Here is a 13,728-nt window from a genome sequence, read left to right as displayed (position 1 = left end):
CCTGGCAGCACTGGGTGGAATGGAGGGACAAACTTGGAAAGAAATGATAGTTCATTGATTGCTGAGCACACCAGATCAATTTTCAGTCGTCAGTTTGCTAAACACACATATCTTAGGGATGTGATGGAAACCAGAGAGAAGCCCAACGAAAAGGGCTTGCAGCCTTGTATTGTAACAGGCTGAGAATTCCAACGAACCAAGGCTTGTGGCACTCTGAGAAAGAATTGTAATTGTGCACATTAAAATAATGAAATACTCTTCTTCGTGTCTAACCGATCGTTTTCATGGATCAGATGGGACTCATACGCCGACAAATCTTTTTTCTTTAATTTCGACGACAGACAGAGCGTCTTATCAGTGCCGCGCTTTCGAGATTTTAGTGTGTTTTTGAATGGATTTCGACGATGTGGATCACAACAAATGTGATACAGGTCTATTCCATTTTTACGCACCCGTTTATATTTAGTAAACCACAAGCACATTTTTACACTGCTCATATCTCAGCGTTTATATGCCCCCCCTCCCTGCCCAGTAGGAGTAACAGAGGCGCGTGCCTTAGTTTCACAGGCTGGTTTTGGTCCCCTGAGATACAGTACGTAAAAATTAGAATGCACGCGAGTCTCTTCACCTGGAGCGATCGGCTATTTACGTACAACACTTGCCGCTGGAAATCTGACACCCCATTTGGGTATAACCTACAAAGCGCGGGCGTGTGCACGCGTGCACGCGCCTGAGGCAATAGGTTTTGAGCGAGTACGTTGTTTCTAGCACACCTCGCCTTCGGTCAGACCTTAAAGGGTGCAGAGTGATGTATGCGCGTGCCCGCCATCAGGTTATCTAGTCAATCCATTTGCAGTTAGACGAGCACCTCGCAGGCTGACTGTGGACGCGCCTGGGGCGATCGAGCTTTTCGCACTAAACGCACGCCCTTACCTCATCCCTCCTCCACCCACCGCTATCACACATACACTCTGGCGCCAACGGCGGGCGCAGTCCCTCGAAAACAGAAGTGGCCACGCGCTGTCAGTCACAGCACCGGAGCTCGAAGTGCATCGCGCTTTTGCAGAGGTGAGCGAAGCCGCTCCTGCAGCATCAGCACCCTTTCAGCAGAGAGAGGAGTGCCACGGATCTGGAGAAGACGGTGCAGACGCGGAGAAGAATGAAATACGGACTGAGAGGACAAGCGCAGCTTTTGCGTTCAAGGACGACCGACTCCAAATTTCTGTAGCGGCTACTTAATTGCTGCGCTTTTTCCAGAAAAGGGAGAGAATGGGTCCAGATACTCGTTGAAGAAAGGGGAGCACTGTGGCGTACGCTCTGGAGCGTACAGTTTTCTGTAGGCTTTGCTCAAGTTTGGTGCATTGTTTCCTCACACTTAGCGGAGCAACGGATTAAATTAGTTATTTTTGACGCCTTCGGGCATGGCGTGTGGATGCCGTTCGGCGTTTCTAGTCACTCGCCGAGGAGCTGCATCGTTAGAGGGGGTTCCTTCTCTTCCGCCCTTGAACGTATCGGATCTCCACTGCGGCTACGCCACCACCCCGCCCCCCCTGCTCGCTGTGATGGGAGCACCTTGAACGGTATCCCCCGTCCTCTCTGGCACCGGTCCTGTATTGCTGGTGGTGCCAGTCAAAGAAGACCCCCCAGGAGTGGCGGCTGCCGCGAGGGAAAAGCACTCGTCTTGGACCTGCAATGGTCACAAAGCAGGATGCTTTCACCCGAGGTGGAAACGGATACCGCTGCAGGAGACACGGCACCCAGTACCCCGAATGGAGGAGTGGAGACTCCCGCTAGCGTCGACGTGTTGGAGGAGGTGAGATACACTTGTCTTGCTCGTTCCGTGTTAACGTGAGCAAAGGTGAAGTACAAACTCCAGTTGTATCGCCCATCCCATAAAAATACACGATTTAAGTCGCTTCATATCCGTTCGGATATGCATATTTAAAAAAGCACATGGGCACATCGTTTTGTGTACATGTGTGTTTAAATATATGTATACAATATATGTATGTATATTATAGACATATTTGGTATATCGTGTGTGTACATATATATATACTGTACACACACGAACATAATGGCTAAGCGGTTTCCTCCTACAATATTATCTATTTTGGTACAGTTTTAAATAAGAAAGACTGGTAAATTATTTTTTTTAATTATAAGAATGTACTGAGCAGGATTGAATTTTGAGGATTAATAGTCAACTGCATTTTATACGGTTGAGTGCCTGAAGATTAATGTAGAACGACAAAGGTTATTTTAGAAAACGTTACTAATAAGGTTTCCAAGTCCTCCCACATCATGTGTAATGGTAAGGGTCAGTAATTTCCATCTTATAAAATAATTTTAACTTGCAAATATAATAAGTCCAGCACATAAGAGTGCTTTGCATTTTTAAATCTCACTTTTGAATGTTGAGAAGCAGTTTAGAACACAGTTCAGCAGTTGAGAGACATTAATATATATTCTGGAAAGGCATATACCTGTAACATGTCAATAATCAGTCTACCCCTTATTTAAACATTATACCATTTTCTAAACCCGCTAAACCCAGACCAGGGTTTCCATGGGCTGTAGCCCATCCCAGCAAGCATTGTGCACAAGGCAGGAATAGTCCCAGGACAGGGCACTAACTCATTGCTGGGCAATGTTTGGCAAATTACTTGATGTATTTAATAGATACCTTTATTTAACAAATCACAGGAGTTAAAAAAAATTTACAAGGGCCGCCCTGTAAATATTTACCAATTCCATCATCCATCTGCACATTTATGGAGGAGTAGGAGAAGAGCATCAAATTTTTTGTTAGACAAAGTAAAGTTTATTCCTATAACCGATAAAGTAACACACAAAAGAACTGTAAAGGAAAGTGAGTACTTAATCTTACAAGGATGGCCTAATTATTTCTGAAAATGTAAAGGTAGTGAATGGACCTTTCATTTTAAAGTGTCCTAATAGTGAGGAACAGAGTGCCATACATTCAGACAACCACAGTTAGTAGAGTTCAGTAGAGTGACTCAAAAATAATTAGAAATATGTGGTTTATCAGGCATTGTCTAGGTGTGCTTGACTTGGCTAATAGTTGTGAGTCACCCTTCCTTTTTTCATATGGTTTGGACTAACTGTTCCAATATATTTTGTCTCCATTTTCAGCAATGTGCTCTTTGGTCTCCTTGCTGTGTCTTCGCCTAGTCGTTCTTTGTCTTTTTCTCCTCAAGTCCATTACAACGAAACAACCCAATCTGATCTACTAACCACATGAATAATTGCCAACACACCAGTCTTTTCTGTCAGCTCTGTACATTAGTTTCTCCTGTTTGGTGAAAGTATACACACCCACCTGATTATTGTCATGGTATTTCTTTGCAGCTGTGCATTCTGTTCTGCATTCAACATTGACATCTCATGCTCATACATCATACAAATTTGTATTTTAATTGTGGAACTTCTGGGTATTACAGTTATAGAACATTGTTGCATCACTGCCCTTTCTTCTTCTAGTAGCTCATTCAATTGCATAATTAGTCTAATTACTAGATTACTATAATTGAGCAAATGTTAACATTTTCTCTTAATCTAAGACTAGTGCACATTTATAATAGATTTTAAATCACACATAAAAGACAGAAATATGGTGCTACAGTGGAAAAAAAGTTTAACAAACTCTGTTTGGAGTAAACTTTTCAAGGCATTGGGAATTTGGCTCCAGTACTCAGAAATTCTACAAAGTGTTTATCTGATTCTAATGAAGGCCACTGGGTTTCATAATTTGAACTATGAGGCATTTCATGAATTTTGTTGAACATTGCAGCTTCTACTTTGGAATTTGAATGTGCAAAAGATTTTGAATGTGAGTACATTTAAAATTATTTTTACTGATTTTACTAAAAGGGTATGGAATATAGCTCTATCTAAACAAGCTTTTTAAAATATTAACTTTCAAAAGTTACAGCATCCTGAATTGTTTCTGTTCTCGATGCTTTCTGTAATGCTGGAGCATGATGTTCTTTCTTATCAGAGGAAGATAATTGGGGAAAAAGGTTAATGTTATTTAGTCACCCATTTGAAATTCATATATAAGTTTTAAACAATTTTGTACAGAATAAGGTTTGGAGAAATTGCAAGAGCAAGAATCAACAGGCTTAGCAAACCAGTTATTATAAACAGAGAAGGGTAGCACATAACTCTCTCTAATCTTACCAATAATAATATAATGTGGCAATTTTTGTAGTTACACATTAAAGAATCAATTAAGAAATGGCACTTTTTCATAGCACGCTGCATTTTTATCAGTAGGAGACATCATAATATTTCAGTGAACTGTGCTAAAAATATCATTAAGACTGCAGTGGTTGTCTAAATGAAAGCTGCTATTTGTATCTGTTTCATTAGGAAAGTCTGCCAAAAGTAGTTAGTTTTTTTAATTATTATTTTATTGGACAAAATAACATTCTATACAATCAAGTCGAACTTAAACAGAATTCAGTGTCTACGTGAATGTAGTTACAATTTTTATATGGAAACAGGATAAAAAGCTCAAGTTTCTAAATGCTACTGATAGTGTTTTTTGTAGTAGTTCCCAGTTCAACTGTGCAGTATAAAGTAATATCTTGGATATAAATTTATAGTAAGTTGGAAAGTCTAACTAAATTCAGTGTTGGTATTCCATAAAGCTTTCTGTTCATGGTGCCACAGAAGTACAGGGTTTAGCATGCTGCCTGTTGACCCATGTACAGTTGGGTCAAGTTTTGGACCCATTGCTGATGGTATAGACTCATCTCTCTGCAACTCTCTAATGGATGAAGGGGATTCATAAAATCAACAGATGAATAATGCTGCTCATTACTATTTAACTTTGTGTTCTCTTAATATAGTTTTTTTTATTTGGTTTTCGTTTAAATATACCATTATCTTCTTTAATGCCTTGTAAGGTAAGCACAAACAATATATATAAAGAGTTGGGGTACTTTTATAACTAGAGTTGCACTGATTGGGTTTCTCCTGGCTGGATCTAAATGACAATTTTTTATTTTGAAAATCATTTAGTCTAAATCGGATCTCTTGTTCTGTGTACAGCTGCACAACCATTCCTTGGGTCATATGGCCTATTCAAGCATAATCCATTAGGGTGGTAACTCAATTTAATTAGCAATTACTGAAACATGTTTTAACAGTTATAACCACTCTTTAAAGGCATACTCCACCAAAAAATTATACTTTTTAATATGTTACTCCCCCCGTGTAGTTTGCAGTGGTTGCAGAGAAAAAAATTGTAATCTCTTGTTTTCATGGAGAAAGGGCATAACAAAGTTTCTAAAAGAACAGGTCCCAATAGAGACAACTGCTGGACAACAGCTGAACAACCTGTGTCGCATAATCCACATTTCAAGTCATCTAGTCTTATGTTCACAGTGTTCAAAAACGCATGTATTTTTTGCTAAAGTATTGTGAAATAAATTTAACCCAGAAAATGAAAGTAGTGCACAAACAGGAAACCCCTTCAGCTGTCTCTCATCCTCATTGGTCCTGTGAAGGGGCTTCCTGTTTTTGCAGTAGTTTTATTTTCTAGTTAATTCCAGATTTTTTAATTATATAATCTCTATAAAGATGCTTTTGTAACAACATGCTGTATGAATCAGGAATCAGGTTTGTTAGTAAGATCACTTTGTAAGGTTTTTAACGTTTGCTGTTGTGAGATTTATGCTTTCATCAGTATATAGAGGAAATGTTAGCTGGTTAACACTTGAGTAATATTTACTGGAATTCAATGGAAGTCAAATGAATTCAAATTTCAAAAGCTCTTGATGTCTTATTTTTCCAAATCTCTCCATACTTTTTTTTTTTTGCATTTTCAGCAACTAGGTTACCAATGCTGCTAACTCAACATGTCTGGGATTTGTTAGTGCATTGCATATCTTATCAATAAATTTGCCTTGTACTTCAAAGCATTGTGTACTACGCAACACAAACGGACAGCCAATGTGGAAGACCTGAAACAGTACCTAAATTAATTTTATTTTGGGACAAGCATGTGAAGCAGCTTATTTAAGGCTATGCCACATTATATGAGTTTTCCAGTGATGTTCAGTTGTAACTGACCCATGATTTACTCCAAGTAGTCTGTGATTTACTCCGATAAAATCAAACAGGTTTAATTTATTCTTTAGTTGTGTGTACAGGCTTGTGTGCATAAGTGCTGACAACCAATGGACGCTCAGCTGGAAGTACACTATATACTGTATAATGCAGTGACTAGGAATACGGAATGCAGATATTTTGGAGTTTGCAAATAGAGGACAGGCTCGACTGATGTCTCATATTTTACTACCACAACAAAATATAATATAATATAATATAGCAGGCTGTTTTAACACAGAAAAGGTCTTTGTACAAATCCTTAAGTTACAGTTTAAGTTACATTTTTAAATGTTATACTGTAAGAAGTTTTGCTCCTTCCTAAAAAATATATGCTCCTTCTTCCTACATATTTATTTGCAATCGATGATAAATGGTGTTTTTTGTATTTACAATATCTGCATTTTGTTTTTTCTGTTTTGGATTTTATATAAATAAAAGTAGCTTTCACCTAAAGTGTTTGAATGTTTGTTCATACCTCAGAGTTTTAGTTTGAGTTTTTAAAAGTTTGGGAAATTATACTGTTAATGTGTGAAATGTATGAACCCTGTCCTAATACACATAAAAAATATTGATCTTATGTCTTGTTAATAAAACTGCTTATTTAATGAGAAAACAATTGATTTAATGCAGTTTAATGGAGACCTTTTAAAATAGATTAATCGGGATACTGTAAGTGAAAATACATAAACATTTTGTAACAGGGTAATCTATCTAATTGCTCTACACACTAAGTTATGCAGAGCATTTTTTAAATACTTGAACAGAGTGAAAAATTTGCTACAGAATTATTATGAAAAATGGGTCAGCATTACAGAAAGTAGGACAAAACATCATGGGGCAACACTATGAGGATTTTACCTTGCTTAGAAATATTTGAGAACCAGTTAGAGGTGATGTCCAACCTGTAAAAATTCAGTAAAGTTTTGATTGACTGATTGTTTTTCAGAATGGATCTGTAATTATCAACATGTAAAAGATGAGTTTTTTTTACTATAGTTTAAAAGAACTATGTGTTATTTGCAGAAATCTCATAAGATTGGTGGGATAAACTTTCCTTCTGCTGGTGAAAAGTCACCACCCCTGCTGTTTCTTGCTTGTTTAACACAGCATGCTTCATTTTATAATCTATGCAGAATGACAAAATAAACCAGAAGGAGGCAGTAGGCTAATTGCAGCCATGGCATTTTGCCTCATAATAAGGTCAGGGGTTTACGTGATCTAAGAGTGAAGGTTGCATGCTAATAAGGGCAGATTTTCAGCAGCCTAAGAGGTCTAGTATGTTATCCTTGTGTTTCATTTATTCTGAAACTTTAAGACATGTGAAAGATGAAAGATGATGACCATTCAATTCAGGAATGGTCTCTTTATGCCACTGAGATATCTATCTCTTGATATTTACTGCACTTAAACCTGTGCTGACAGGTACACAAGATTAAACACTGTAAAGGTGATGTGAGGATAATCTCTGAAAGCACCACTGAAGCTGTGTTTCTAAGAATGTCCAAGGCTTGTCCTCAATTCTATATCTGTTGACAAAATAGAGATGAAGAGCTAAACAGTCAAGCAGCAGCCCTGCTAATGATAAATGAGTGTGAAGTGGGATATAGATAAATTAGATAAATATTGGAACAGATTTACCAGTAAGCAATTTATTCTCCATATGTATTTATAAAGAGGTTACAGGTTTTTGAAATGAAAACAGACAAACAAGAAAAAGCAAATCACAGTAGCTTTGGCAAGTGAATATCTCATTATTAACATAACATCCTCAAACCAACATAATCCATTTCAAAGACACAGGAGCCATAACTTAGGCCTGTTCTGACTGCCAGTTAACTGAGTAACCACATGGTGATATGCCCCTGTAATGATAAAAAACGGTTAGCCAATTTTTTTATGAGGGTGTGATGTCAGAAAGGAATGCCAACATGGAGCTTGTTTCAAAGCCTAATGCCACTGTAGTCTTCTCGAATCATACCAGGGAATATGAGCAAGGCCATCTGCTGATACTGTTTCATAAAAGTTGTCTGCAAAATATGGTAACATGTGCAGTTTGCTGATTAATTTAAAACATAGTCATCCTCATATCTTTGCCTAGCTCTCACTATTTTTCACTTTGTCCCTGAGTCAGCCAATGGCTTCATAATCCTTTAAAAAAATCAAATAAATACAGTAAAAATAACAGAAGTTGGAGAAAATCAAGACTTCCTGGCTTCAGATATGCTTCCACTGAACACCTCAGAAAAAAACAGTATTTAAAGCAGTGCTTGCAAAAATTCGACAAGCAGTATGAGGTCCTTGGGAGAAAATACTTCTTCAACACAGCAATACCTAACCTCTCCAGCAAAATTATGGAGCATATTATAAATGGCATAAACGTTTTTCTTCAGAGGAACATACATGCATTCATACATGAGTATTGCTCGATATTTGAGTCTGACCATACATCATTTGATTTCACATTGGTAACACAATTCCAAATGCATGTTAACCGTATACTTTCCTGAAAACCACACCATACTCCATGGGTGTTGTCTGTTGGGGTATAAAGGGGCACAGTCCTCCCCATCCAAAGACTTGGGGCAATAACCCCCAAAGTCTGGATCAGTGCTAGTAAGTCACAGTGGTAAAAATTAGTTGAAAAATTCATCCTGGCTGAATTTGAGTCTATATCCTGCAACAGGCTACTAAGGCTACATTCAGACTACAGTTAAAAGTGACAGAGTTCTGATTTTTGGCTCACATCTTATGGAGTGAACAATTCTGAGGCTTTGGGAAATTTTGGGGTGTCAACCCAGCCACCCTGTTTAATAACACAGAAAACAGAAGTCCAAACAAAAGTTAGTCCCGTTGAACTACAAGCTCTCAGCTCACTTAATATGTTGTTTAGATCTTGAGTCGACTTTCAATCCACAATCTTCTCCATAATCAGTCTTCCTGTTTAAATTGCTCTGGCCCTGGAATAGGGAGCACCATGAGGGTTCAGGGCTGGGCATCATATTTTGGTGACTAGTGAACACTGTGGAGGAAACCAGAGATACTGTTAGAGGCAGTTCCCCCCTCTGTTCAGTTCAGTTGAGTTTTTCAGCTTACCCGACCCCTCTGGAGGGTCTGTAAGTGTGCATGTGTGACAGTCTCTAATTCTGTAAGTTGGTCAAAAGGGCTTAGGACCATAGGACAGTGGCCATATTGGCAAAGATGACCAGCAATACTGAAATTTAAAGAAATAACAGATTTCTGAAGTGATTAAGAGAATAATCTAGGACATCTGCTTCCTTGCTGTTTTGCATCCTATCAGAAATAATATTGTACATGCACTTTTTACATTCCCTTTACGACCAAATGGAGGATCGTCCCTCATGCAGTATCGAGCAATTGCTATCAAGCACCCACACGTGAATGACAAATCAGGTCCACTGTGGAATTTTGGGAGCACAGCTGTGTGGCACTTCCATACTGCTTCGCGGGAGGGGGAGTGAGTGGCATGATAATAGCTGAGTGGCAATTCAAAAGTGTATTGTTTTGTGTTACGCCATACTGACAGTTAAGGTATGCACACTGGTGACCCACACCCAACCCGAACAGCCTCAGTTGCAATCCCCAAGGATTAGCAGTTAGTTTGAAGGTGAAATTAGAGTCAGGTGTTTTCAATCAATGGGATGACAATCAGGTGTGAGTGGGCACCCTGTGTTATTTAAAGAACAGGGATCTATCAAAGTCTGCTCTTCACAACACGTTTCTGGAAGTGTATCATGGCACGAACAAAGGAGATTTCTGAGGACCTCAGAAAAAGAGTTGTTGATGCTCATCAATCAATCAATCAACATTTATTTATATAGCACATATTCATACAAAAAAATGTAGCTCAAAGTGCTTTACAAAATGAATAGAAAAATAGAAGACACAATAAAAAATAAACATAAGTCAACATTAATTAACATAGAATAAGAGTAAGGTCTGATGGCCAGGGTGGACAGAAAAAACAAAAAAAAAAACTCCAAAGGCTGTAGAAAAATATAAAATCTGTAGGGGTTCCAGACCAAGAGACCGCCCAGTCCCCTCTGGGCAATCTACCTAACATAAGTCAAACAGTCCTCTTTGTATTTAGGGTTTTCATGGAAGGACCTGATGATGATGGTCACGTAGACTTCTGGCTTTCAGTCCATCAATGTTGGTGCATCATAATGCTTTGAGTAGGTGGTGGTGGCGCAGGCCGCCACCACAAAGAAACCGGAAAAAGAAACAGAAGAGAGAGTAGGGGTCAGTACGGATTTTGGAGCCACTGTGAATAGTTATTATGAAGAATTGAACATACAGAGTATCAGTATTAAGTTAAAGTGAAGTTATAAAAAGGCCATGTTAAAGTAATGTGTTTTCAGCAGTGTTTTAAAGTGCTCTACTGTATTAGCCTGGCGAAGTCCTATTGGCAGGCTATTCCAGATTTTAGGTGCATAACAGCAGAAGGCCGCCTCACCACTTCTTTTAAGTTTAGCTTTTGGAATTATAAAGAGACACTCATTTGAAGATCTAAGGTTACGATTTGGAATATAACGTGTCAGGCATTCCGATATATAAGATGGAGCGAGATTATCAAACCAGAAGGCTATTGGAAGAATTTTTTGTGGACGGATGAGACCAAAATAGAACTTTTTGGTTTAAATGAAAAGCGTTATGTTTGGAGAAAGGAAAACACTGCATTCCAGCATAAGAACCTTATCCCATCTGTGAAACATAATGGTGGTTGTATCATGGTTTGGGCCTGTTTTGCTGCATCTGAGCCAGGACGGCTTGCCTTCATTGATGGAACAATGAATTCTGAATTATATCAGAGAATTCTAAAGGAAAATGTCAGGACATCTGTCCATGAAGTGAATCTCAAGAGAAGGTGGGTCATGCAGCAAGACAACGACCCTAAGCACAAAAGTCGTTCTACCAAAGAATGGTTAAAGAAGAATAAAGTTAATGTTTTGGAATAGCCAAGTCAAAGTCCTGACCTTAATCCAATCGAAATGTTGTGGAAGGACCTGAAGCGAGCAGTTAATGTGAAGAAACCCACCAACATCCCAGAGTTGATGCTGTTCTGTACGGAGGAATGGGCTAAAATTCCTCCAAGCTGGTGTGCAGGAATGATCAAAAGTTACCGGAAACGTTTAATTGCAGTTATTGCTGCAAAGGGGGGTCACACCAGATACTGAAAGCAAAGGTTTACATACTTTTGCCACTCATAAATATGTAATATTCGATAATTTTCCTTAATAAATAAATTACCAAGTATAATATTTTTGTCTCATTTGTTTAACTGGTTTCTCTTTATCTACTTTTAGGACTTGAGTGAAAATCTGATGATGTTTTCGGTCATATTTATGCAGAAATATAGAAAATTCTAAAGGGTTCGCAAACTTTCAAGCACAACTGTAAATGCAAGAAATGTACACATTTGTGCCCATATGGAAACAGCTTGATAGGGTATGCAGTCAGAGCTATCTTTATACCATAATTAGAGAAATCAATGCTGTACTTAATTTGGAAGTATTTAGCAAAGTGCTTTAGTTAAAATATTATTATAATGTATTAATACCAAAATAAATAAAAAAGAAGTGCTCACTGAAAAGTTTGGATAAGAAATAGGTATTTCTGGTGCGGCTTTGTAAAAATTGTAATATTTTATTTTTAGATTTTAGTTTTAATATAGTTAAGCTCATTTTCCAATCTGACAAAGTTAGTAGATAAATTGTTAGATATTATTTAGAGTTGTTAAATATGATATATGTTTATGTGTGTAACTTGTGTGAAAGGATCAGACTTGACACACTTAAAAAGGTTTGGGGCAGCCACCCGTATATTATCCCTTGCTGCAATGGGTTTGGTTTTAGACAGAAGTGTCTCGGTTGGAGTCCAGACATGAACTGCTGAGAGTTTGGCAAGATGGTGGTTTTAGGTGCTCAAAGCAGAAGTGACATAGGGGAACTGGAAGTGACCTTCTGACGTTGTCCTGGGCGCCGGAACCAGAAGTGATGACATCCTAGCACCGGAGCCAGAAGTGACCTTTTCAATGTTGAGTCAGACAGATTTTCACCTTCTGCAGAGACAACAGGAGGAGGTTTAATTCATCCCGCTACCCCCTGGCCTGGCCTGGAATTACCTTCGCTTGGTCCATACAACATCCTCCTACTCGCCGTGCGTGACACTTGTAATGTTAATGTATTATAGTTTTAATATGTATTGTTTTTCTTTAAGAAGGTTAACATACATATAAACTTATTTTCCTTACATAAATTATCAAAATAAAAATGACAGGAGGCAAAGTGGATTTAACATAGCTTATGTTTTGGATCCATGAAGCTTTCTTCATTATTCCATCCATTAGTTTTGCTATTTTTCATACCTGCTATTTCATGATAAGATTTTCAGAGAATATCTCATTATTGCATATTAACCAATTACATTTGAAAAGTTGATTACAAACCTCTGTTATTCACACATTTCAGTTCTATTCTGTATGTGTTGTTTGACTGTATTAATCTGACACATTTGTTTTTCTTTTTTTAAGCTCATCTGTCCTTATTTAGATCCATTAGTATGGTAATGTCGCTATGCTGGTGCTCACTTTCTGTTTATGCAGGTTTTACTTCTTTGTGTTATGGATTGATATCAGTAAACAATGGGACATGTGCTGTTGATATCAGTTAGTGCAAACATTCCCTGAATCAAACAAAAATAAAATTAGCAGCTGGTAGTTTGAAAACAGTCATTGTGTGGGCTAAATCACTTGTCACTGAAACTTGCATACCAAAACTAATAAAGAAAGGTGGAGAATGGCACAATTATAGTAATTATATTTACTTTAATGAAGACTTTACTAAGCCATTACAATCCAAAAGCTTGATATTACTGCATTGCCATATGAAGCAAAGATTAATGTGTGTGTTGGTAAACACAAGACTGCGAAAGAATGACAAACTGATAAAGGAGTGGTTCTGTATGAACCAAGAACTACAGCTGGTGGCTTTCATGTTCCAGGGACCACCTTAAGAATCAATCTATGTCTGAAACATTATGGCATTATTAAAGATCATTTTATGCATTTCTGTCAAATTTATCTCCCAAACACACTGTAAGATAATAATAAAACCTAATGTGAGGATGAAACAGTTGAAATGATTGTAATAATTGTATCTGTTTTAAATAATGCTTTTAAAGAGCTTTACTATTTTTGTATTAAGCTGAAAAAAAAACCACACAAAAGCATTCTTTTTCATCGTGTGATGCTTTATCCAAAAATATATAGCTGTATGGGTACACATCTTACTTACAGTATCCCAGCTTGTTTTTAAGTATGTTTCTGTCCTGAGAATATGTAATGTTGCTCCAGTCTTCTGAACTAGGTTGTCAATGATCAGCTTTATGATGTTCTCCATTGCTTTTTCTTGTTTTCAGTGTTGTGGTGGGAGTGAATTTGTGGGTGCATTTATTCCATACATGCAGAGAGATATTCCATCTTATTGATTTTCCTGTTTTTTTTCATGCTTCTGCCCCATCAGCCCAGATCTTGCGCTCCCATCTTCAATTTCCCCTCCTGTGTTTCCC

The 13,728-nt window shown here is 37.9% G+C and overlaps 1 protein-coding gene across 5 annotated transcripts in view; it reads left to right on the top strand.

The window, feature by feature from the left end:
• Positions 1-750: 750 nt before the first annotated feature.
• The window catches only part of LOC120519128 (transmembrane protein 151B), a 59,877-nt gene continuing 46,899 nt past the window's right edge, over positions 751-13,728 (top strand). For 2 of the 5 annotated variants that reach the window (XM_039742247.1, XM_039742248.1), the window contains exon 1: positions 751-1,813. In XM_039742247.1, the coding sequence (XP_039598181.1) occupies positions 1,433-1,813 (381 nt within the window). In that variant the 5' untranslated portion in view covers positions 751-1,432. The remainder of the gene's footprint in view (positions 1,814-13,728) is intronic. The other 3 variants (XM_039742249.1, XM_039742246.1, XM_039742251.1) reach the window with 2 other exon arrangements.

This window comes from Polypterus senegalus, chromosome 18 (assembly GCF_016835505.1).
Source record: "Polypterus senegalus isolate Bchr_013 chromosome 18, ASM1683550v1, whole genome shotgun sequence".
In the NCBI taxonomy this organism is placed as follows: Eukaryota; Metazoa; Chordata; class Cladistia; order Polypteriformes; family Polypteridae; genus Polypterus; species Polypterus senegalus.
Note: the sequence above shows the minus strand (reverse complement) of the source record. Positions and strands in the feature narration are given on the sequence as shown.